Source organism: Schistocerca cancellata, chromosome 4 (genome assembly GCF_023864275.1).
Source record: "Schistocerca cancellata isolate TAMUIC-IGC-003103 chromosome 4, iqSchCanc2.1, whole genome shotgun sequence".
Taxonomy (NCBI): Eukaryota; Metazoa; Arthropoda; class Insecta; order Orthoptera; family Acrididae; genus Schistocerca; species Schistocerca cancellata.
The window spans coordinates 774,461,170-774,488,612 of NC_064629.1; the positions used below are offsets into that span (position 1 = coordinate 774,461,170).

The 27,443-nt window shown below is 44.4% G+C and overlaps 1 protein-coding gene across 1 annotated transcript in view; it reads right to left on the reverse strand.

The window, feature by feature from the left end:
- LOC126183566 (uncharacterized) overlaps positions 1-27,443 on the reverse strand; it is a 52,205-nt gene that overhangs the window by 23,684 nt on the left and 1,078 nt on the right. The window contains exons 2-3 of the mRNA XM_049925644.1: positions 7,548-7,604; positions 4,251-4,471 (exon numbers count right to left, since the gene is read on the reverse strand). Of these exons, the coding sequence (XP_049781601.1) occupies positions 4,251-4,471; positions 7,548-7,581 (255 nt within the window). The 5' untranslated portion in view covers positions 7,582-7,604. The remainder of the gene's footprint in view (positions 1-4,250; positions 4,472-7,547; positions 7,605-27,443) is intronic.

A 27,443-nucleotide genomic window follows, 5' to 3' on the forward strand; every position in this document is an offset into this window, starting at 1 on the left:
TCGCGGGCGGTTCGGCCGCCGCTCCACAAGTTCTTTAACACCACTACGGCGACTTGCGAGTGAATGAGGATGAACTGATGATGAAAGACACAGTTCACCCAGTCATCTCGAGGCAGAGAAAATCCCTGACCCCGCCGCGAATCGAACCCGGAACCCCGTGCGCGGGAAACGAGAACGCTACTGCAAGACCATGAGCCGCGGACAGCGATAGGTTACATCTTGAGGTATCAAATAGTTGTCAGTTTGGTAAAGAGAGGAAGTGTGGCAGTAAAAATCGAGAGGGAGTCGAAGGTTTGACGCAAGCCGGCACGGTAGCTCAATGTGTTCGGTCAGAGAGCCGGTTGGCCTCTGTAATAAAAAACTGAGTGGAAGGATCAACCACCGAACTTGAACAGGATGTCTTGCGACGTCCGCAACGACCAAACACAACGATCAATAACGAACAAAATGCAAAAAAAAAACAGTAAAACAGTAAAGCGTGGTTACAATTAAACTTTCGCTCCTTTAGATGGTCCCCATAACAAAACAGTGATCGTAGAGCAAGGAAACTTATTGCGAACTTTTGTAAGGAGATGCAGAAGAGAAATAACGGATAAACGACTGAAAGAAAGACATTTTAAGTTCCACATGAAAGGTTAACATCTCTTAATTTTGTACCATGTTTACGTTCCAGGTTACAAACGTGACGACCATCTGCATCCACGACAGCCTGAGATTTCAGTAGAGATTGTTCGCAGATAATTTCGAATGGTGGATGATGGAATGTTCAACTGTAATGACACAGCTCGTGCACTGCTTAAATATCACACGTTGCGTCCAGTATTCTCAGCCATAGCACTAGTAACTTCTTCAACAATTTGTGGCGCAATTGGCCTGTCCCAGGAGCAATTCTGAAATAGACATTTAACTCGAACTTCCGTATCGTGTTCTTCAACCCCAGTGCGGAAAGAGGACTGCACCGTATTCTTTTAATGTGTCGATACTCTCGAAGAGTAGCAGTACTACAGCTGTTGTTTTGATAAGGCAGCTTCAAGAATAAAGCCCAGACCAGTGTTGCCTGTCTGCAACTGTAATACACACTGATGCTTGTGTGTGAACCCTGCGTCACCGTACCAGTGCCGATGCCTAACGACAAGTCGTGACACTAACACTATTAACAATCGAAATCCTGCAGTACACAGTTTGAACATCATTCCATAAAGTTACGAGGTATACCCGGCGAACTTCGTTCCACCTCTGAAAACCTTTATATGTTATAGCTGACCCGGCAAACGTTGTTTTGTTATATAAATTATCTCTAGTCTACAAGAATAATGTATATGTGTAACACAATGTATACGTGTAACACAAAAGCCGTTGTTGGCGGGAGCTCGTGACACAAACAATAATAATGGCCGAAAACTGGGTATGGAGTGAGAAAAGGCTGAGGGGGAAGTCCGCCAGTATCGGCCATTGTTAGTTCTAGCGTTTCTACGGTAACCCTCCCCCCCCCCCCCCCCTGCGGATTTAACAATTGCAGCCGATACACGGCTCGTCTATGAGCATACAAACACAGCGGCAACTTCGTGTCGAAACGTGTTCGCCAGCATTAGGAATAAGGCCAAGCGCACACGCATCGATTTTTACCGCACGGAAAAATATTGTACGATTAAATTCTTTTAGAGGAACAAAGGAGAGCATAGGAACTTCTTTGTTTCACTAAAAGAATTTGATCGTACGATATATTTCCGTACGATAAAAATCGATGCGTGTGCACTAGGCCTAAATGTCGGTTTGGCGAATGACGCGTGCTACCTAGCTAAATTTCTCGGTCTAGTTATGACGATTCAGAGAGGGATATTCGAGTCGTTGCCTTTGGTACGTTTTCTTCAATTACCTATCTATCGAATAGTGAAAGACTATCATCGGTAGACACCCGGCGGGGATAACTGATCAAGTGATAATTGATCAATTATCGACTGGGGTTGAAAATTATTAAATTACTGAAATCGCTATTAAAACATAGGGGTTGGTGGTAGAAGAGTGAAAATTTAGGGTTGTGTGTATTTTTTAATGCCACATGATAAAAAAATAAAAATACAAAGTTCTGTCCAAAAAATAAGAAAGAAATTTTTGGGGTGGACCACCCTTGTCACTTAGGGGTATGTAAAATAGATTTCGACCGATTCTCAGACCTACCGAATATACATGTAAAATTTCATCAGAATCGATCGAGCCGTTGATCAAGTGATAACTGATCAGTTATCGACCGGGGTTGAAAATTATTAAATTACTAAAATCGCTATTAAAAAATAGGGGTTGGTGGTAGAACGGTGAAAATTTAGGGTTTGTCTATTTTTTAATGCCACATCATAAAAAAATAAAAATAAAAAGTTCTGTCCAAAAAATTATTTTTGGGGTGGACCACCCCTATCACTTAGAGGTATGAAAAATAGATTAAGACCGATTCTCAGATCTACCGAATATACATGTAAAATTTCATCAGAATCGATCGAGCCGTTTCGGAGGAGTATCGCAACTAACACTGTGACACGAGAATTTTATATACAGGGTGAAAAGTATTGAAACCGACAAACTGAGGGAGGTTGTAGGGGACATCAAAACAAACATTTTTCCCTAATGTCATTTTTTCCTATGAGGATTATTTAAACCGGTGGAGGCCGTATTACGCTCTTTAGTTGTTAGAGGCTGTATTACGATCTTCAGTTGTTAGAGGACGTATTATGCCTTCAGTTGTAGGCAACTGCTGTCCATCAATGTAGTAGTGCATTGTCTCTGTTTACTTATGGAGCGATTCGCCTGGAGTGAGTACACTGATATGGTTGGTGCGTACTAAGTAGCGCACCACAACAGACGACCTGCACAGCGGGTTTATCAACAATACCCTAATCACCGTATCTCGCATCATACGACCTTTGCTGCTGTGTACCAACGTGTGCGTGAGACCGGGTCATTTAGCAGATTACCTGGACAGGGACACCGTCGCACGGTAAGAACGCAGCAAGTTGAGGAAGCTGTCTTGCAGCATGTGGAACGGGATCCTTCAATCAGCACTCGTGCAATTGCACGTAACATGGGGACGAATCAGACGAATGTAAGAACAGTTCTTTGAGAGCATTTGTTACGTCCATTTCACTTACGGCGTGTCCACATCCTGGAACCAGTTGATTATCCACCCACAGCACAGTTTTTGCAGTGGTACCTGGAAATGCATCCTACCTTTCCATTCACTGTGTTGTTTACCGATGAAGCAACGTTCGGGCGTGATGGAGTCTTCAACATGCACAATTCGCATGTTTGGAGTGAGGATAACCCACATGCCACATTTACTAGCGTTCATCAAGTGTGGTTCTTCGTTAATGTGTGGGTCGGTGTTGTTGGGGATTGTTTAATCGGGCCGTATCTGCTACCTATGCCATTAAATGGCAAGCACTATTACAATTTTCTCAACAGAGCATTGCCAGAAATGCTGGAAGACGTCCCACTCCCTACAAGACAACGCATGTGGTTCCAACATGACAGGGAGCCGGCACATTTCAGCCGTCCTGTGCGTCGATTCCTGGACCGACGGTTCCCAGAAACGTGGATTGGCAGAGGTGGTTCTGTACCATGGCCTGCTCGATCCCCAGATATGTCCCCTTTGGACTTTTTTGTGTGGGGAGAGATGCAGAACCTCGTTTACGCAACTCCTGTTGCATCAGAAGAGGATCTGGTTGCCCGGATAGTAGCAGCAGCAGGAACAATGCAGGATACTCCTGGGGTTTTTGCCCGTGTCAGACACAAGATGATCCGACGGTGTAACCTTTGTTTACGTGTCAACGGAGGAATTTTTGAAAATCTACTGTAATTGAAATTGGGTTGTGTTAATGTGTTGTCTCTTGGGCATTAAAAAATGGAAAAGTGTTTGTTGGTTTAATTCATTTGCCGCCAGAGAAATCTTCCTCTACCGGTTTAAATAATCCTTATAGGAAAAAATGACATTAGGGAAAAATATTTGTTTTGATGTCCCCTACAATCTCCCAGCGTTTGTCGGTTTAAATACTTTTCACCCTGTATAAGGATAAAGTAGCCAAATGGTAAATAGTTTTACGTCTACACTGGCTCAAGTAACGAAAGTTTAATTATAACCAGCCTGTATACTGGCATAGTTATGCAGAGAAGAACATTATTCCACAGGATAGACTAACGTATGGAGCTGCACGAAACCAGCTTTCGGACCGAAGAGCACAGCAACGACAATAACAACTTACTATTGCTGGCAGATTTGTGCGGCGGCCAATCCTGGGCACTGATTTGGCGCTCTTGAGGAAGAGATCGCTTCTGCGTCCGATGCGGGGCACCGACTTGGCCGTCTTGAGGAAGAAGTCGCTGCGCCGCCCCACGTGTGGCACCGACCTCGAGGCCTTCAGGAACAAATTGGCTCCCTCGTCCGGCTCCGCTGCCACTGCCGCCACCAGGACCACCAGCACCGCTGCACACACATGCACACACTTTACTGACTGGACGGTACCCTTGCGCTTTTCTACAAGACTTTCTGCTCTCAAGCCGCGCAGGCAGACTTGTTCTGTTAGATCTACTGATAAGAGGTCGGTATGACATCTTCACATCATCCGCAGCTCGTGGCCTTGCGGTAGCGTTCTCGCTTTCTGCTCACGGGGTTCCGGGTTCGATTCCCGCCGGGGTCAGGGATTTTCTCTACCTCCTGATAACTGGCTGTTGTGTGTTTTTCATCATCATTGACTCGCAAGTCGCCGAAGTGGCGTCTACTAAAAAGGACTTCACAAGACGGCGACCGATCTGCCCCGCATGGGGCCTCCCGGCCAACAATGCCATACGATCATTTCATTTTATTTTCACCACCACATTTTGAAATTCACGTCCCTGTTTGCGCTAGGGAAAATGAGCAACTTGAAGCATAATTCTCAAAGTTAAATTATAATTATTTTGACAGAAATATACTTTTGAAGATATGTATCCACAATCTAAAATTTTTCCTCACCTATAAAACGTTATGCGGTGCTGCTATGCTTCATTACAAGACCTAAAACATCGTGGTACAACTGCACATTCGAAAAATAAACTTAGCCTGCAAGTTTTGCAACCTGCAGTGTTTTTCATAATTAACAAACCATAACAGGTGCAAGTACACAATTATAGACGTAAACTTAACCCGATAAATATGGGTCCGCAAACAATCGGATCCTAGATAATTGTGGATGCACGCTTACGAGCTGCTGCTAGCTTCAGTTTGAAATGTTGCCTTAGTAGAAATGTGTTCGAAATGTAAACTTTTGATTAAATCCCCGTATAAAATGGCTCTGAGCACTATGGGACTTAACATCTATGGTCATCAGTCCCCTAGAACTTAGAACTACTTAAACCTAACTAACCTAAGGACATCACACAACACCCAGTCATCACGAGGCAGAGAAAATCCCTGACCCCGCCGGGAATCGAACCTGGGAACTAAATCCCCGTATAATTCGGTTCCACGATTTATGACTATACAGTTCGCTTCTCCAGTTCTTCGAACTAATCAACAGATGTCCCGTACACTTGAGTTTTGAGATAGCACAGACAGAAAAATTCAGAGGGTTGAAGTCATGTGATCCTGGACGCCAAGGTACACGCCCTCCTTCAACTAACCACCTGGAATCACATTGGCGCTTTAGACGTTGTATTATATTAGCAGAAAATGAGCCGGTGTCCCATCATGCGTTTGCTGGATTCGGGCCACGGATGAAAAATGAGCTCACTTAGATGGGGATTTCAAAACTTTCCATTTCAAACATATTAGCACTTCCCAAAAAGATACTTCATACTGATGACAATGGTGGCATGTAACCATACTTTCGCAGTTATCCCTAAAACTGCTCGTTTTCGGATTCATAATTACTAGAACGTTTTTGCTTATTTTATCGTATCGCCTCACCTGTGTCAGTTTTCCTCACTAATTATCATACAGCTTTTATATAATAAATACACTCCTGGAAATGGAAAAAAGAACACATTGACACCGGTGTGTCAGACCCACCATACTTGCTCCGGACACTGCGAGAGGGCTGTACAAGCAATGATCACACGCACGGCACAGCGGACACACCAGGAACCGCGGTGTTGGCCGTCGAATGGCGCTAGCTGCGCAGCATTTGTGCACCGCCGCCGTCAGTGTCAGCCAGTTTGCCGTGGCATACGGAGCTCCATCGCAGTCTTTAACACTGGTAGCATGCCGCGACAGCGTGGACGTGAACCGTATGTGCAGTTGACGGACTTTGAGCGAGGGCGTATAGTGGGCATGCGGGAGGCCGGGTGGACGTACCGCCGAATTGCTCAACACGTGGGGCGTGAGGTCTCCACAGTACATCGATGTTGTCACCAGTGGTCGGCGGAAGAAGCACGTGCCCGTCGACCTGGGACCGGACCGCAGCGACGCACGGATGCACGCCAAGACCGTAGGATCCTACGCAGTGCCGTAGGGGACCGCACCGCCACTTCCCAGCAAATTAGGGACACTGTTGCTCCTGGGGTATCGGCGAGGACCATTCGCAACCGTCTCCATGAAGCTGGGCTACGGTCCCGTACACCGTTAGCCGTCTTCCGCTCACGCCCCAACATTGTGCAGCCTGCCTCCAGTGGTGTCGCGACAGGCGTGAATGGAGGGACGAATGGAGACGTGTCGTCTTCAGCGATGAGAGTCGCTTCTACCTTGGTGCCAATGATGGTCGTATGCGTGTTTGGCGCCGTGCAGGTGAGCGCCACAATCAGGACTGCATACGACCGAGGCACACAGGGCCAACACCCGGCATCATGGTGTGGGGTGCGATCTCCTACACTGGCCGTACACCACTGGTGATCGTCGAGGGGACACTGAATAGTGCACGGTACATCCAAACCGTCATCGAACCCATCGTTCTACCATTCCTAGACCGGCAAGGGAACTTGCTGTTCCAACAGGACAATGCACGTCCGCATGTATCCCGTGCCACCCAACGTGCTCTAGAAGGTGTAAGTCAACTACCCTGGCCAGCAAGATCTCCGGATCTGTCCCCCATTGAGCATGTTTGGGACTGGATGAAGCGTCGTCTCACGCGGTCTGCACGTCCAGCACGAACGCTGGTCCAACTGAGGCGCCAGGTGGAAATGGCATGGCAAGCCGTTCCACAGGACTACATCCAGCATCTCTACGATCGTCTCCATGGGAGAATAGCAGCCTGCATTGCTGCGAAAGGTGGATATACACTGTACTAGTGCCGACATTGTGCATGCTCTGTTGCCTGTGTCTATGTGCCTGTGGTTCTGTCAGTGTGATCATGTGATGTATCTGACCCCAGGAATGTGTCAATAAAGTTTCCCCTTCCTGGGACAATGAATTCACGGTGTTCTTATTTCAATTTCCAGGAGTGTATTATACTCTGGATACCCAATGTTTTATCCTGTAAAATTTACAACTTGGCTATTGATAGCACTTTGTTAATATAAGACATAAACCTATTATTTTTTACTTTTAATTTCGTTCATTATATGGAGGCGATGAAGGTGGCACTTACCGAGAGAAGCAAAAGTCTCCTTGAAGAGCAGCATGGTTTTATATGTCTCGTTCCTTCCTGCAAACAGAGAATTCGGATTATATGTCCGGCTAAAACAAATAATAATGGTATATGTAACACATATTTCACAGTCTGAAAAAAAGTATTTGAAAATTCTGTAGCTTGAACAGTGTAAACTAGCCTTCTTACATGCTTCTTTCCTTACTTCATTTCTGTTTATCGCATACGCACTCATTATGTTACTTTTAAAATCCTTGTCTGTGTGTTGACTAACCGGCAACCTTTTCAGAGTCATGCAACCGAGTGAGGCAGCGCAGTTGTTAACACTCTGGATGCGCTTTCGGGCCGGCCTGTGTGGCCGAGCGGTTCTAGGCGCTTCAGTCCAGAACCGCGCGACCGCTACGGTCGCATGTTCGAATCCTGCCTCTAAGGGACTGATGACCTTAGATGTTAAGTCCCATAGTGCTCAGATCCATTTGAACCATTTGATGCGCTTTCGGTAAGAATGGAATTCAATTATGAATTGATCAGAAAACGGCCGAAGTGTTACATTATTCTTGTCCTATACTGACTTGAGCTCCCTCTACAATGATGTCTTTTAAACTTTTTTCTAAGAATACCAGACACGTCGTGGTTGAAGGGATGCTAAATCCTAATCTTATCTCTCCCTTTTTCCTACTGAATTATGTAGCTGAATGGTCAACAAATCTGACAGCCATACGGTGAATACGACTTGGATTCCCCGAACTGTTTGTGATGGACTGAATGGGACACGCTGGTCATCGTAAGGCCGACTGAGAAACTACATCAGGGAAAAGTAGCGGTTGCGGTTTGGGAAAGCTGACACTGTTGCATGCGAGTACAAACTCATCCTCCTCCGTACCGACTTTCATAGGTACTTTGAACGAGTCATTGGTCGGTGGCAATGTTAGTCTATTTTCTGCAGTCTCACACAGATAAACGGCTAACGAGTCGGGCGTTCGTTATATTTATGTAGCATACAACAAACAATAAAACTATATTAACAGATATCTCCGTTTCGAGAGTCAAGTTCTCAACATCTGACTATCCGAGCTTAAATCATCAACCACAAGTACCTGAACATGCAAAAAAACGGAAATGAACGTATGGCATCGTTGGTCGGGAGGCCCCTATTCGGGGAAGTTCGGCCGCCAAGTGCAAGTCATATTTCATTCGACGCCACATTGGGCGCCGGAATGGAGATGAAATGATAATGAGAACAGCACAACACCCAGTCCCCGAGCGGAGAAAAATCTCCAACCCAGCCGGGAATCGAACCCGGGCCCTCTTGCATGGAAGGCGAGCACGTTACCACCGAACTAAGCAGGCGGACCCCGAATATGCAAAGTAGCAGTCATAAAATTATTTGCACTAGAAGTCCACCTCTTACTTTAAAATATCCAGCTCGTGTTTCACTGTTCCGACCTATCACACTTCCTTTCATTCACAAGTGTGCCTCTTTTCCTACAATACTGCCTCCAGCCGTGTCTACTTGCTATCACACCAGCTGATTTCTAGCGTATTTGTTTGTCCAATGAATGAGAGATGATGAGAACGTGGCTCCAAAATACGTATATGGGTGTTAACATCGCTTCATTTCGTATTGTATGCCAAATATTCGTAACTACTGACTTAACAACCCCTACCTCGAGTCCATGAGGATTTAAATAATACTACGAATATTGTTGAAGTTGAGATTTGGTTCCATTTTTATTCATTTTTAGACCTTAAAGATGAATGTTGTTCATGTATTTTCTGTATTAAGTAAGCAATAAAAGTTGGTCTCATGTGGTATGAGTGTTAAAAGCAATGATTGTTGTTAGACAGACCATTGGTACGATCTCGATATTTCTACTGTTTCGATTTATTTTAAGTCGGAATATATAATATGTTTACTTAGTTCAGTCAAAAATTATAGTTTTGAACGTGGCTCTCTTTTAGCAGCCGGATATTGGTTTCAAAAGAAAAATAACATAGCCCACCTGCTGAAAATCGTTTCATACATTTACCTAGCTTTCGGCATCTCGAAGGATGTCTTCATCTGAATGAAAATTTAAAAGCCGTGAAGTTACATTGCGAGAAGGTAATAGGCAATGTTTAGGGCAGATATGCTCAAATCAATAATTAAAAATTAAAAATTTTCCAGCTTTTGGTACGTACACCTTGCAAAGAACACAGTCAAAAATAAAAAATTGTGTCTGGAAGAGGGACTGACATAAAAAACACTTTACGGTGCTGCATACAAAATTATAAGTACTCATTTTTACATTCTTGCGAGAGAAAGTCACGGTAATCACATATTTTAATATAACGTAGCAAGAGCGTCACATGTGGCCATGACAAAGAATTACATTTTACTTTATTTCTATAGTCAGTGCTATACACTAGCAACAGTTTATAGAGAACGTTGAATTAAGTGTCGTACCTATTCAGAATCGATACGTACGTACTTCCTAAAAGCGTAAAATTAACACAGCATTCAAAAATTTCGGATTCATGATAATAACTTTTGCCTACGATTTACATGAAAACATGTTCGTATTACGTAGAACTTTAGCACGTTACCTAAAATTTTAAGCATTTCATGTAAACTAAACTACGTCGGTACCGACCGACCGCCGCGTCATCCTCACCTCAGGCGTCACTGGATGCGGATACGGAGGGGCATGTGGTCAGCACACCGCTCTCCCGGCCGTTGACAGTTTTCGTGACCAAAGGCATTATGTAAAAGTTACGAAAATTACTCACGGACCAGTACCGCAGAGATGACAATTAGCTACATCGCGTGTGATCAGGAGTCATACGAACAGTTCGCGTTCTACGAGGAATACTACTTGTTAGTGACGTTATGGTCACTGTTCCTAATCGAAATTTAAAACAGATTTATAAACATTCCTTGTCAGGCACAAGCGTTTTGTCAGTATCATTCGGACCATGTTCATACCGTAAGATTTAACAACTCTTCACGGAACCTCTGTGTACAGAGGAGACAAAAAATGTATTCTCTCTTTAATACTTTGACACAAAAAGAAATGCAGTTATGGTTAATGCGGTGGATTCTTTTTTTTTTTCGACAAAGGACACCTAAGTTACGTGGGTGCTACAAGCAGATGGCAATGCAGGAAGAATGGCTGAAATGAGCTTTTCTTTTGAAAAGTACGAGACCTTGTGAAAGAACGAGCACATTACAGCGGCGAAACGATAGTGTCAAAAAAGAGTTTGGAGGTCTGCAACATACGTGTCACAAAAATATGAGCGACACCGCAAGTTACGCAAATTAAAATTTAAAACAGATTTATAAACATTCCTTGTCAGGCACAAGCGTTTTGGCACAAAAGCTGGTCAGTTGTGTGCTCAATTCGGAAGACTGCAAAATGGGACTTGTGCATTCGAACGCAACTGCACGCTTTGAACAAAAACGATCTGGCTCGAAAGTTCCGTATAGTGACTGGTTTCAAGACATGGTACGTAAAGAGGAAGAGAATGCAGGGGAAAGAACCTGGTCTGATGAGATGTTATTCAAACACAGCTATGTGGCAAAGCGCTCTAGCTGTGTGAATTAGGCTTCTGTAAATCCATTCATTTACGTGAACAAGGTAGCAAACCTATCGGAGGTTCACGTGTCGTGTGGTCTGAATATAGCTACGCTGCTTGGTTGGTAATTTACTTTTAGGTACCGTAGCGAAGTTCACGAAGTGGTTCCTACTTTCGGCCGACGGACGGATGCGAAAATGACAGATGTAGAAATAAGCGAACATGGAACTGAAAAATAAATCAGAAAGCCAGTGAGAGGATAGTACACTGTATCTGATGGGTACACACTAGATTTTGTATCGACTATATGGAAGAACTGTCATTTCTTCCAGCTACAGTCCAACGTAAACTGCTATCACAACGGAAAGTTCCTCTTGATAAATAGTGCACGTCGTTCTGATCTGTAGGAATGTCTCGGTACAGATGCACATTACTACAGAACCCGTCTTGTTATGTTCGTCCGTGAGGTACAAAAGTGTACAGGGAGCGATGTTTCTTGAATAGCGAAAGGTCTTCAGTACGCTCTGCACAGTCGCCCAGTAAACAAATTACCTATTGATGGTAACAAGGATATCGTATACGATTGAAATGAAGACTTCCTGGAAAACGATACCCAAATTGTCTTCCTTAATGAGAAACATCACAAGAAGCGGAAACACGTATGGTATACTTGGTAGCACGGTTACTATTCACGGCATATACACTCCTGGAAATGGAAAAAAGAACACATTGACACCGGTGTGTCAGACCCACCATACTTGCTCCGGACACTGCGAGAGGGCTGTACAAGCAATGATCACACGCACGGCACAGCGGACACACCAGGAACCGCGGTGTTGGCCGTCGAATGGCGCTAGCTGCGCAGCATTTGTGCACCGCCGCCGTCAGTGTCAGCCAGTTTGCCGTGGCATACGGAGCTCCATCGCAGTCTTTAACACTGGTAGCATGCCGCGACAGCGTGGACGTGAACCGTATGTGCAGTTGACGGACTTTGAGCGAGGGCGTATAGTGGGCATGCGGGAGGCCGGGTGGACGTACCGCCGAATTGCTCAACACGTGGGGCGTGAGGTCTCCACAGTACATCGATGTTGTCGCCAGTGGTCGGCGGAAGGTGCACGTGCCCGTCGACCTGGGACCGGACCGCAGCGACGCACGGATGCACGCCAAGACCGTAGGATCCTACGCAGTGCCGTAGGGGACCGCACCGCCACTTCCCAGCAAATTAGGGACACTGTTGCTCCTGGGGTATCGGCGAGGACCATTCGCAACCGTCTCCATGAAGCTGGGCTACGGTCCCGCACACCGTTAGGCCGTCTTCCGCTCACGCCCCAACATCGTGCAGCCCGCCTCCAGTGGTGTCGCGACAGGCGTGAATGGAGGGACGAATGGAGACGTGTCGTCTTCAGCGATGAGAGTCGCTTCTGCCTTGGTGCCAATGATGGTCGTATGCGTGTTTGGCGCCGTGCAGGTGAGCGCCACAATCAGGACTGCATACGACCGAGGCACACAGGGCCAACACCCGGCATCATGGTGTGGGGAGCGATCTCCTACACTGGCCGTACACCACTGGTGATCGTCGAGGGGACACTGAATAGTGCACGGTACATCCAAACCGTCATCGAACCCATCGTTCTACCATTCCTAGACCGGCAAGGGAACTTGCTGTTCCAACGGGACAATGCACGTCCGCATGTATCCCGTGCCACCCAACGTGCTCTAGAAGGTGTAAGTCAACTACCCTGGCCAGCAAGATCTCCGGATCTGTCCCCCATTGAGCATGTTTGGGACTGGATGAAGCGTCGTCTCACGCAGTCTGCACGTCCAGCACGAACGCTGGTCCAACTGAGGCGCCAGGTGGAAATGGCATGGCAAGCCGTTCCACAGGACTACATCCAGCATCTCTACGATCGTCTCCATGGGAGAATAGCAGCCTGCATTGCTGCGAAAGGTGGATATACACTGTACTAGTGCCGACATTGTGCATGCTCTGTTGCCTGTGTCTATGTGCCTGTGGTTCTGTCAGTGTGATCATGTGATGTATCTGACCCCAGGAATGTGTCAATAAAGTTTCCCCTTCCTGGGACAATGAATTCACGGTGTTCTTATTTCAATTTCCATGAGTGTACAAATACAGAAAAACTTCGTAATCCTCCGTGGCTCTTCTGCAAATGATATAGTCGTTTGCGAAATGCGGAAAGACTTAACCTATGCGCAGTATTACGTGCAAAGGGTAACACAAATAAATGAGATGTGATGTCCGTAAATGCACCGGCCCGGAAAACCGTGAGCGTTAGCACGCCGCTTCCGGAATTTGGGGAGACCCGCCGGCTCCTGATCAATTTCGCCCGGCGAATTAACGGCGAAGCCCGGTGTGTTGGCCATCCCGGATGTGGTTTTTATGCGGTTTCCCACATTCTACTAAGTGAACACCGGAGCGGTACCCACGTCCTCCCTCAATTACGCGATTTGCAAGCGTTTCGTAAACATTCACGAACTGTCACATGCGACAACACTAGACACAGACAGATGGAGTACACAAATTCCTCCTGTGCGATGTGGGGAGGGGGTGGGGCGACAAGAAATGCATCCGGCCACGCCCTACCCTAACATAGCCAAATCCAGAGTGACATTCCGATCCTGTGAAGACGCAGAATAAGACTAGGAAAAAGAAGAGAACGACCGTAAATATGTGGAAACAACCTCTACACATTACACCATCAGTCACTGCAATTAGTCGCATCCGTCAAGTATTGAAAGTATTTAAGTACATCTGTTCCGAGTGATCTGATGTGGAATGACCATGTATATCTAGGCGCGGGGAAGGCAGATAGCAGACTGACAATTATGCGAACAGCTCTAAGAAAGTTTCATTGAATCACGAAGGAGGTTGTTTACGGTTGTTCGTTCAAATGGCTCTGAGCACTATGCGACTTAACTTCTGAGGTCATCAGTCCCCTAGAACTTAGAACTAATTAAACCTAACTAACCTAAGGACGTCACACACATCCATGCCCGAGGCAGGATTCGAACCTGCGACCGTAGCGGTCGCTCGGCTCCAGACTGTAGCGCCTAGAACCGCACGGCCACTCCGGCCGGCTACGGTTGTTGTTTGAACACTGTCAGTGGTCTGGACTCTTCACCAAATAACCATAAGGAGATTGAGAATATTCAAAGAAGAGCTAAGCGTTTCGTAGCAAATTTGTTGTTTAGTCAGCACGACACCATTTTATAAATGCTCTGAAAATTCCAGTGGTAGACCCTACAGGATGTACGTAACGAATCGCGAGTGACCTATCAAAATTACGAGGGTCCACTTTCCAGTACCAGCAAAGAAACTTTTTAGTTCCTACAACATTCATGTGACCTGATGGTCATGGCGGCAAAATTGGTAAAATTCTGGCTAACAAAGAGAGTCGCTGGCAACCTTTTCCCCGTACACCATGAACGTAAGGAGCAGGACGGAGTAAAAATAATTCAAGTAACATACTATACGCTTCGACACACACAACGGACGGTGGCTTGCAAAGTACAAATTTGAACGCAAATGGAGATACTCAGCTGTTTGTCGATAAGCTTCAAACATCGATATTCCCTTCCTTTGTGGAGATGTTTAAATAATGAATAATTTACCTAGTATCTCACTGTCACTGAAATATCAAAACGAATTTGGATGACACTCTACGTGGAAGACATATCAGTCTAAGATATGCTATCGAGTGGCGTCCAAACGTAACATTCCTCGATTTGAAAGCTAATTTTATCGACACACATCAACTATATTGAAGACGATAGTGAGAGGTATCACGCATGTACATCACATTTTACATATTTATAGTTGCAGTTTTCTCAGTTGGGCGCCGGCATTGTCACTATTTGAAAGCTAATGATGGGCACCCGTACTGACTCATACACGACGCAGATACAGCAACTACATTTCATTTTCTCCGATATCGACTAACAAAAGTGAGTAAATTTTCCAAACTACATATACAATTAGAAGACAGAACCAAGCTCAACATTCTAATGTCTTATACGAAATCCGAGCTCTTCACAAAATTAGTATTAACATAAATACGGCCCCTCAAGTAAAGATATGATTTTATTACATGACGAAACTATACGCCTTCTAAACCTTTACATAAGCGTTTATCTGCTACAAGATCCGACCTCTCACTCTACAGGGCGAAAACATTTTGAAGAAAGGAACCAACAGAAATATTCATTACAATATGAAGGACTCGCTTTTGGGATGTGTCGGTTGAAATTCCGGCTCAGTTGTCTTTGATTGGCACATTCTAAGAGGCTGTAAATAGTTGCAAATGAATGCAGGCATAGTTGTTTTAATAATGTTACAGCGAAAAATTCTTGTGCGATAATAATGTCTTTGTTACGTAGTCTTTTCACAAAAGGCACAATGAGCAATTGTCTTATTTTATTTTACTTATTTATCAGGTTCCGTGAGATCATGCGAGCCAAAGCCATGACATTGTCATGATCAATACATTGTTTACGAAATCATGACTAGGAAATTTATAAACAATCGAAATTAAAGAATTAATAAAATTCGGGAAAAGTGATGATAGAGTATACGAATAAATACCACATTACAGAGAAGCGTTCTCCACCATTGCGAAGATCTCCTGTACAGAATAGGAGCCGGCCGGTGTGGCCGTGCGGTTCTAGGCGCTTCAGTCTCGAACTGCGCGAACGCTACGGTCGCAGGTTCGAATCCTGCCTCGGGCATGGATGTGTGTGATGTCCTTCGGTTAGACAGGTTTAAGTAGTTCTAAGTTCTAGGGGACTGATGACCTCAGATGTTAAGTCCCATAGTGCTCAGAGCCACTTGATTTGAACAGAATAGGAGTGTGCCACAAGGAAACCTTTCAACTTAGATTTGAGGAGTTTGGGTTTATTACTCAATCTCTCAAGTTTTGCTTGAAGTCTACTGAAAATGAAAGCTGCTGAATAGTATACACCCTTCGGCACAACGCTTCAAGAAATGCAGTTTCTTCTGAATAAGTCAGTATTGTCAACAACAAATCCTTTGATAGAGCATGCGTACAGGAATGGCACAGTTAGAATTTCGAGGCACCTGAACAACGGCATACATAAAATTTGCGAACTGGCATCGCAGATCTGCCTGTCCGCTCTTTTCTGGGCTAAAAGTATTCTTGACGAGTGAATAGAGTTGCCCAAAAATATGATGCTATAAGAGATATTAGCGTGAAAGCAAACAAAGTAAATTTTTTTTGCGTGTCAGTGTCAGAGAATATTTCCTATACTCAAGATAGCTATGCTCAGCTTCTGCACGAGATTTCATACTTCCAAGAAAGATTTTCATCCTCCAACAGTCTTTACGAATTTAATATGATCAATGTCAGTGACTGTTAGTAAAATTTTCCTTTTACAATAGTTCCGTGTCGGAAACTCTGTGCACTGCGGTTTGTTGCAGTTAAATGTTAATCAGTTATGTGAAAACCACGTGCTGATGTTACCGACTATTTGAAATAATTTCCATCACATTCCACTTCTTTTACAACAATATTTGTGTAGCTATTGAAGTTTCATCATCTGCTGTAAATCCTAAAACTTATGCGCAACACATAATTTAGAACACTTGCAAACCAATTTAAATACATATACATAGGCACTCGAGTCGCTCTACGCTATGTAAAGAGACAAACTTTACTCTTTGACTGTAAAATGATTGAAGTATTCGGATTCAGCCATAGTAACAAAAACGATAAACACGGATCTAGTGCATGAGGATCGTTGCTGGCAACACTGGCAGCCTTAATGAACGGAGTTGCTGCATATTCCTCGGCTGTCTTCAGCTGTCTTAGCATGATATTTCTATTATGCTTTCGATGTTAAATGGCTCCCATAAATCAATTTAGGCGAATGCCGGAAGAAGGCTGCAGTCGATTACCTGCTCGACCCTTTCAGTCAGGAGAAACTGTTCTGTCTGTAAAAACGAAGTTAATCCCAAGTACAGTAGATAGGCAAGAAAAAATGCCAATACTGTTGTGGTATCTTGCTCAGTATCACAATAAAGGATGAATCCATGTTGAGATGGAAATAAAATATTAAAACAAGTCGGAAAGTATCATTCAACTTGCATCTGAAAAACTGTAGTTATTTCTCAGTGGTGGATCGTAAAACTGCACGATAAGCAAGGAAAACAGATACTGCACTTAATCTTATAGAAAAGCAAAAATATCACTTTGCAATGTAAACTACAGTTACGAATGAAACAACGAACAGGAAACAACACCACATGTGTCTCACATACGTACTGTATTCAAACACTATTTTACAGAACCCGTTCATCTTTGCCATACTTGGGAACGGAATACCCCTGAAATAGCTCGTAACTATACAGATTTAGTAACCGAAATATTCAGTGCTTTATGTTATCGCGTTCAGTATTCGATATGTTTTATTGAACAGAGAGGAGCCAGAAGACAAAACACGCGTCTTACCTGTGATAGAAAGGATAGATTCCATTTTAGGAGCACAAGCAGAGACATCGCAGGAAGCTGTTCACTGCTCGGATCAACTTACACTACACTGACGTTGCGAGCGACGCAGCTATATATATAAAAGGAAGGAAATAGCCGAGATCACTCAGAACTGCCGCCTACCCATTGTCCGATGCGGACCATTAAGGCCTCACCACTGCTATAAGCACTTCTCATAAGTGGTGTAATTTTTGCAGTTCCAAGCGTAATTCACAGAGTAATTTGGTAATATTACCCTGCAGCCAGGAATAACAGACAATAAGTGGGATAGACAGCAAAATGAAATGAACTACCGACAGAGCAAATTTTCTGGGATTAAGTCCAAAGCATCTGTTCAATAAATACCTGCTTTCACTATCTTTTACTTATTTTCAGAATTAACTTATAATCGTTGGCTTCTTACGCTGATGAAGTAATTAGTTTGTAAATTGTCAGCCACAGATAATCTCTGAATAATTAGACTCAGCGGCGCAAAAACGCGCTGTACTTTAAATCAGCATGGAGGATCGAAACGAAAATTAGCCATTCTGAGGTCTGTAGTTTCGCTAGCACCTACGATCTATTCTACGTAGCTGGTGAAGAGACTCCTTCATTGATAGCACGGCCATGTCCTTAACTAATCAATCAACTATGTGTAAGCGCTCTCCTGGGAACGCTCTTCATATCAATATAAAATTCAAATAGGATTAGTTCAAATGGTTCAAATGGCTCTCAGCACTATGGGACTTAACATCTATGGTCATCAGTTCCCTAGAACTTAGAACTACTTAAACCTAACTAACCTAAGGACATCACACACATCCATGCCCGAGGCAGGATTCGAACCTGCGACCGTTGCGGTCACGCGGTTCCAGACTGAAGCTCCTAGAACCGCACGGCCACAACGGCCAGCAAATAGGATTAGTGTTGAGTTGATTTCTTCATAGATCACGCAACCGGTCCTATTAATGACACTTGATAGGACGCATGTTATTTCCGTAGCCGACCGAAGTGTCACAGTGGTTAAGACATAGTACACGCATTCTAAAGAATCGGAGATTGAATTCCGTCTACATCTACATCTATAATCCGCAAACCACAGTGAAGTGTATGACAGAGGGCACTTCCCATAGTACGAAATATAATGCTTTCTTCCCGTTCCATTCACGTCCGTTATTATTAACTTGTCTTTGGGGTCCATACTGAATCAATATTTAGGGTGATGTATATTTCTATATTCATCACTTAACTGTGCATCTTGGGATCTGTGTAAGTAGGTATTCGCGGGACTGATGCTGTGTGCCAGTTAAATATTTCTTCAGCATCTCCGTGACGCCCGCCCATCAGTCAAAGAAACGTCTCGTCATTCGTGTTACCCTTCTTTGTATACGTTCAATATCTCCTGTCAGTTTTATTTGGTGTGGGTCCTTCCATTTTAGGCCGACTGCTTTTTCCCTTTATCCACCAATGAACCGCAGCCTTACCTACGGCTAACCCTAAGGGGTAATTTCATTTAATATCTCACAAACTGTTACACCTTGGTGTTTTCATTAGTACACTGATTCTAATTGTGATTCGTTGACGTTTTATTCATAGAATATTACGTTTTTTTCGTTTTTTAAAGTGCACAATTTTACATTTCTATATATTAAAAGCAAGTTGCCAATGTCTGAACAATGGGAAATCTTATCAAGATCCGAATGAATATTTGTCGCGCTATTTTGCTATATAACTGCATTATAGATAACTCCACGATTTGCAAAAAGTCTGAGGTTACTGCCGGGTCACAATATACGACATGGACAACCACCCAGGCATGTTTCCCTGAGAAACTTACGAAGTTATGTCTACATCTATCGACGACTCTCCATCCAAGATCCTGTGTCCTCCCTACCAAGAAATGCACAAATTATTCACAAATTGATTTTATACCCCATAGAATCGTACTTTCGTTAATAAGCATCGTTGTGGTAAGATGTTAACTATTTTTTGGAAGCAAAGAAATACTGCATCCACCTGATTGCCTTCAGCCATTGCGTCTACTTGGTAGCTGTCCAGTCATTAAGATTCAGATTATCCATAGTGACCCGAAATCAGTCAAGTCGAGTGTCGAGGTTGTTACTTTGAAAAACATACGACCGATTTCTTCCCCCATTCCGAGCCTCTCCGTCTCTAATGCTCCGTCTCTAATGCTCCGTCTCTAATGCTGTGGAGGTGACGTTAAATCTGAATCTCCATTTCCTTTTTTCGTTGCTGTGATTGGAAACCGTGAGGTATTCTTAACCATAAGGTAGCACCCATACATATTCCTGTATAAGTACAGATTTTAATCTATGCCCGACGAACGTTTCATTAGAGATATCGCTGATATAATTCACCAAAACACTTTTTAAAGTACTTTTCGAGCAGTTTATTAAGAGGCATTGCTGGAATTGTTCGAATTATTCAGAAATTGAAATCCCACATTCATCGATCGCAGCTCAGACGCATACAGTTGCGTATTGTAGGTAGTACTTCGACTGATCACACCTCACGCAGTAGTTCAGAGCTTCAGCCTGCTATTAGCTCTTCTCCATATATCCAGAGCCACATTCCCGCGCCAGCACACATTTTGACCCATTATAACCGATCAGCACCTGAAATAATTGTCCCACGACGAGTAACATACACTACTACACCAAGAAGAAATGCAGATGATAAACGGGTATTCATTGCACAAATACATTATACTAGAACTGACATGTGATTACATTTTCACGCAATTTGGGTGCATAGATACTGAGATATCAGTACCCAGAACAACCACCTATGACCGTAATAACGGCCTTGATACGTCTGGGCATTGAGTCAAACAGAGCTTGGATGGTATATACAGGTACAGCTGCCCATGCAGCTTCAACACGATACCACAGTTCATCAAGAGTAGTGACTGGCGTATTGTGACGAGCCAGTTGCTCGGCCACCATTGACCAGACGTTTTCAATTGATGAGAGATCTGAAAAATGTGCTGGCCAGAGCAGCAGTTCAACATTTTATGTATCCAGAAAGGCCCGTACAGGACCTGCAACATGCGGTCGTGCATTATCCTGCTGAAATGTAAGGTTTCGCAGGGATCGAATGAAGGGTAGAGCCACGGATCGTAACACATCTGAAATGTAAAGTCCACTGTTCAAAGTGTCGTCAATGCGAACAAGAGGTGACCGAGTCGTGTAACCAATGGCACCCCATACCATCACGCCGGGTGATACGCCAGTATGGCGATGACGAATACACGCTTCCAATGTGCGTTCACCGCGATGTCGCCAAACACGGATGCGACCATCATGATGCTATAAACAGAACCTGGATTCATCAGAAAAAATGACGTTTTGCCATTCGTGCACCCAGGTTCGTCGTAGAGTACACCATCGCAGGCGCTCCTGTCTGTGAAGCAGCGTCAAGGGTAACCGCAGCCATGGTCTCCGAGCTGATCGTCCATGCTGCTGCAAACGTCGTCGAACTGTTCGTGCAGATGATTGTTGTCTTAAAAACGTCCCTATCTGTTGACTCAGGGATCGAGACGTGGCTGCACGATCCGTTACAGCCATGCGGATAAGGTGCCTCTCATCTCGACTGTTAGTGATACGAGGCCGTTGGGATCCAGCACGGCGTTCCGTATTGCCCTCCTGAATCCACCGATTCCATATTCTGCTAACAGTCATTGGATCTCGACCAACGCGATCAGCAATGTCGCGATACGATAAACCGCAATCGCGATAGGTTACAATCCGACCTTTATCAAAGTCGGAAACGTGATGGTACGCATTTCTCCTCCTTACACGAGGCATCCCAACAACGTTTCACCAGGCAAAGCCGGTCAACTGCTGTTTGTGTATGAGAAATCGGTTGGAAACTTTCCTCATGTCAGCACGTTGTAGGTGTCGCCACCGGCGCCAACCTTGTGTGAATGCTCTGAAAAGCTAATCTTTTGCATATCACAGCATCTTCTTCCTGTCGGTTAAATTTCGCGTCCGTAGCACGTCATCTTCGTGGTGTAGCAATTTTTATGGCCAGTAGTGTATGTAATTTCAATGGTTTCGCACTGTTTTAACGTTAATAAATACCAACATCACTTTCAAAAATTTATTTTTAAGTATTTGAAATCAAACCTTATTTCCGTCAGCTAACAGGGAACACCTCTTTATAACTCTCCGTAAAAAAAATAGTGCCTGTTTTGCATTCTGGAATTCAAACCTCGTTGCGGTCATTTTGAATTCGGGTTCCACGTGTTTCTGCTCCAAAGCAAAAGCAGTAATGTTTCCTCAATAATGTCACGACCGAGTCGTTCTTTAACAGAGCTAGGGCTGCGATTCTATGCGAGCGGTTTCCAAATCCCGTTCGGCTGCCCACATTTAGTTTTTCCGTGGTTTCTGAAAATCACTTAAGCCGATGTCCGGGATAGTTCATTTGAATAGACCTCCTCTGGCTTTGGCCAATCTGACCTTGTGCTCCATTGGAACGTTAAACGCTAGTATTCCGTTTACATCTACATCTATTACCCACAATCCAACTTACGGTGTGTGGCGGTGTGTAGTGTGACATTTCTATCATTTCTCCCCCTTTCCTGTTCCATTCGTGAATGGTGCATTGAAGAACGACTGTGGATCAGCCTTTGTAACACCCTTAATTTCTCATATTTTCCTATTGTGGTCATTTCGCGGTATGCGTGTGGACAGTAGTAGCATGATTACTTTCTTCTTAGAACGAACGATCTCAGCATTTAATAGTACTTATCTCCACAATGTACTGCACCCATCTTGTAACATGCGTTCCGTGTGCACTTTCATAACGCCCTCGCGGCCACCCAATGAACCCATGAAGAAAAAAAGCACCTTTTTTGTATCTTCTCTTTCTCCTCTATTAAACCCAGCTGGCAAGAGGTCCACACACAGAACGACTGTTCTGCAAGTTACCTCCATTGCGGACGAATCACACTCGCATTGTATTCTTGGAATGAACCTCAGCCTATTATATGCCTTTCCTGTCTGTAATTCTATCCATTCGTTCCACTTAAAGTCGCTCCGAACACTAAACTACTCGATAATTAACAGTTGTTATATTTTCTCCGTGTTTCATCGCCAATAGCGCAGTCAATCGGTAATGGACCTTTCTGCCCATTTACACGCACTGCGTTACACTAATTTACGTTAAGGGTCAACCAACAGCTTTTCAGTTCTCTACAGGTTATCCCGCTTCTCATTGCAGCGCTCTGGCACAGTATGTCTCATTTATAGAACAGCATCAGTCGCTTGTGCCTTCATGCAGCTTCTAGTTTTATACTGGTGATCTTCAAGCTAAAGGGACACTAACCCTTCTCCTCAACCTCCGGGGTCAGATCTCCCCCCTTCACGTCATTTGAGTAATTTATTACAAAAACTGTAATATAAAAGCGACGGAATTCGATCTCATGGTATTTTTCGCATTCGATTCACGTACCAATTTGAACAAACATTAACACTCAGTTAATCAATGTGTACAGAAACAACCGTAATGAAGATAGGAGAATTTGTCCTGATGGAATTAAAATCAAACGGACGCGTACAGCTATTTGTAGGAAAAGCCGGCGCTGGCTGAGTTTCTTGGTAAATATCATAAGGAACGGTAATTCACCCACGACAGGGGGGTTTAGAGATACGTCATTCGACCAATTCGTGAGTATTGCTAATCAACCTGAAATCATACTAAGAACGGTTAACAGAGAAGATCCAAAGAAGAACGGAAAAGAAAGATTAGGATTTAACGAACTGTCGACGACGACGGCATTAGAGACAGAGCACAAGTTCGAAGAGAGGAAGTGTGACAGCGCCCTATCAAAGTAACCATCCCAGTATTACACTGTAAGCCATTTAAAGAAATCACGACATAGCTTAGTCTGGAGGACGATATGAGAATTCGAACCAAGGTGCTCCAGAATGTAAGTCCAGTGTCTTAACACTGTACCGCCCCGTTCATTCAAGGAAGAACTGCGCGTTTCATGTTGGGTTTATTCGTTACCGGAAAGGTCACGGAGACGTTCATTAAATTACAGTGGAAGCTGATGCAAGAGAGACCAATTGCAAAAATATTTAAACAAGGGGTCTGTGTATTGTGAAAATGGTTCAAATGGCTCTGAGCACTGTGGGACTTTACAGCTGAGGTTATCAGACCCCTAGAACGTACAACTACGTAAACCTAACTAACCTAAGGACATCACACACATTCATGCCCGAGGCAGAATTTGAACCTGAGACCGTAGCGGTCGCGCGGTTCCAGACTGTAGCGCCTAGAACCGCTCGGCCACTCCGGCCGGCTACTGTGAAAAGTGGCAATCGACTCTAAATATTAAAAAAAAAAAAACGTGAGGTCATCCACATGAGTACTAAAATGAATACGTTATATTTTGGTTAGGTGATAAATGATACAAATTTGGAAATTTGTGGTAAGATCTTATGGGACCAAACTGTAGAGGTCATCGGTCCCTAAGCTTACACACTACTTAATCTAACTTAAACTAACTTATGCTGAAGAAAACACACGCGCACCCATGCCCGAGGGAGGACTCGAACTTCCGACGGAGGAGCCGCACGAACCGTGACAAACCCCTGAGACCGCGCGGATACCCCGCGCGGCAAATGACACAAATCTAAAGGCTTTAAATTCTGCTAAATTACCAAGGCATTACAATTACGAACAATTTAAATTGGAAGGATTACATAGAAAATGTTTTGGGGAAGGTGAACCAAAGACTGCGTTTTATTTGAGAGCGCTTAAGAGATGCACCAAATCTACTGACAGTGATTATGCGTGTAGCTAGGCAGGGAGACCCACGTGCGGGGAGCCTGGCGGCCCCACTTTGGCGGCTTACCTGTTGGTATGGCATTCAAAACGCCCTCCCCGAGCGAAGAAAATCTCCGACCCAGATGGGAAACGAATCCGGGTCCCTCGTATGGCATTTCGCTGTGGGGCTGTGGAGGCGGACTACCAGACCTACGAAAAAGACCGCCTACACCACGCTTGTCCGTCCTATTACGAAGAATTTCCGCGCGGTATGGGATCCTCACAAGGCAGTATTGACGAAAGACATAGAAACAGTTCAAAGAAGGATAGCTCGTTTTGTATAATCGCGAAATAGGAGAGAGTGTCACAGATATGATACGCAAGTTGGGGTGGCAATTGCGTTTTTCGTTGCGGAGAGGTCTTTTCACGAAATTTCTATCACCATCTTTCTCTTCAGAATGCGAAAGTATTTTGTTGGCATCCACCTACATTGGGATAAATTATCATTGTAGTAAAATAAGAGAAATGAGTTCGCGCTGTTCGATAATGGAACGGTAGAGAAAGAGTCTGAAGTTGATTCGATGTACCCTCTGTCAAGATATGATACTCGAGTTGAGGTGGCAATTGCGTTTTTCGTTGCGGAGAGGTCTTTTCACGAAATTTCTATCACCATCTTTCTCTTCAGAATGCGAAAGTATTTTGTTGGCATCCACCTACATTGGGATAAATTATCATTGTATTAAAATAAGAGAAATGAGTTCGCGTTGTTCGATAATGGAACGGTAGAGAAAGAGTCTGAAGGTGATTCGATGTACCCTCTGTCAAGATTTTAAGTGTGAATTGCAGAGTAGTTGTGTAGATGTGGATGTAGAGACGTTGTGCATCACGTAATTGTTTATTGCTGAAGTTCCCAGAGGATACGTTCCGGGAAGAATGAGACAGCGTCTTACTTATTGCCACTTACAACATGCGAAATGCCCATTGCGGGAAAAATCTAAGATATTCCGGGAAGTACCGCCAGTCGCGTTTTCGCCTCAACACTTGCGAACTGATAATCAAACTGTGGTTAAAAATGGTTCAAATGGCTCTGAGCACTATGGGACTTAACAGTTGCGGTCATCAGTCCCCTAGAACTTAGAACTACTTAAACCTAACTAACCTAAGGACATCACACACATCCATGCCCGAGGCAGGATTCGAACCTGCAAAGTGTGGAAATGGAAGCGGTACTCGGGATCCACACACCATAAAGTGGCCTGTGGAGTTTACAGGTTCATGTAAATGTATAGGGCCAACAGCCTTGCCACAGTATTAACACCGGTTCCAGTCAGATCACCGAAGTTAAGCGCTGACGGGCTGGGCGAGCACTTGGATGGGTGACCGTCCGGTTCGCCGAGCGCTGCTGGCAAGCGGGGTGCACTCAGCCCTTGTGAGGCAAACTGAGGAGCTACTTGACTGACAAATAGCGCCTCCGGTGTCGTAAACTGACATACGGCCGGAAGAACGGTGTGTTGACCACATGCCCCTCCGTGACCGCATCCAGTGGCGCCTGTGGGCTGAAGGATGACACGGGAGCCGGTCGGTACCGTTGGGTCTTCATGGCCCGTTCGAACGGAGTTAAGTTTAGTTTTTTATGTAAATGTAAGAATTAGTACCAAGAAGGAAACAGGATTGCGAGTAACGACTATGGCTAACTGAACTTACTAATCAAAGAAAATATTTTTCGAGGAAGTAAAGGCAATGACGCAACCACATAGAGGTGAAGATACGCGCGTAGATTAGAGAAAAAACACATGGAATACACTATTTGACACAAAAAATGAAAGATAAAAGTGCAAGCTGGATCCGTGGTTGGGGCACTAGACTCGGGGTGGCATTCAAATCCTGAGCTGGGTTTCCCAAGATTCGTCGTTCCTCGAACAGAAGTCGCGCACATCCTCGCTGATCCTTTCTCAACTAAGCTACCACTGCGGCATTAATGCTCTCACTGACGAGAGACGCTGAACTCTTGCATTCTTACCAGAAGAATCAAAATTGGCGTTAAGTCCGCCACTAAATAAATCACTTCTTCGGCTGCAAGTAATTAATGAAGAAAATTAAAAATTCCGGCATATTTACGGTAACTAGACAAGTTTGACAAACACGATTGGCTATCAAACCAATACTATTAACCGGAAACGTCACTGAAATTCTTGGCGAATGAACCATAAAGTTAACAATTTTTTCATAATGTGAGGCCACAGTCTTACAACATTTCTTTAAAGTCAGAACTGCCACTAGACTGTTTTCTGTTATTTGCAGTGTGACATTTACACGGTCATGATTTCGGCTTTATGTTGCCTTTATCAAGTGCACATGTGTCTAATGGCGGTACTGACTTTAAGGGGACCATAAAGTGTTCAGAATGTTAAGACAGAACAAGGTGGGGCAGAAATTAGGAGATTGGACTCGCATTCGGGAGAACGACATAACAAATCCCCATCCGACCATCGCAAGTTGGGTATTCCGTAGTTTCCCTAATTCGCTGAAGGCAAATTTTGGGATGGTTCCTTTGAAAAGGACATGTCCGATTTCTTTCCCCATCATTCTCTCAATCTGAAACTGTAGCTTGTCTCTCATGACCTCATCATCGAAGGAACGTTAACATCTACATCTACATTTATACTCCGCAAGCCATCCAACGGTGTGTGGCGGACGGCACTTTACGTGCCACTGTCATTAGCTCCCTTTCCTGTTCCAGCCGCGTATGGTTCGCGGGAAGAACGACTGCCGGAAAGCCTCCGTGCGCGCTTGAATCTCTCTAATTTTACATTCGTGATCTCCTCGGGAGGTATAAGTAGGGGGAAGCAATAAACTCGATACCTCATCCAGAAACGCACCCTCTCGAAACCTGGACAGCAAGCTACACCGCGATGCAAAGCGCCTTTCTTGCAGAGTCTGCCACTTGAGTTTGCTAAACATCTCCGTAACGCTATCACGCTTACCAAATAACCCTGTGACGAAACGCGCCGCTCTTCTTTGGATCTTCTCTATCTCCTCTGTCAAC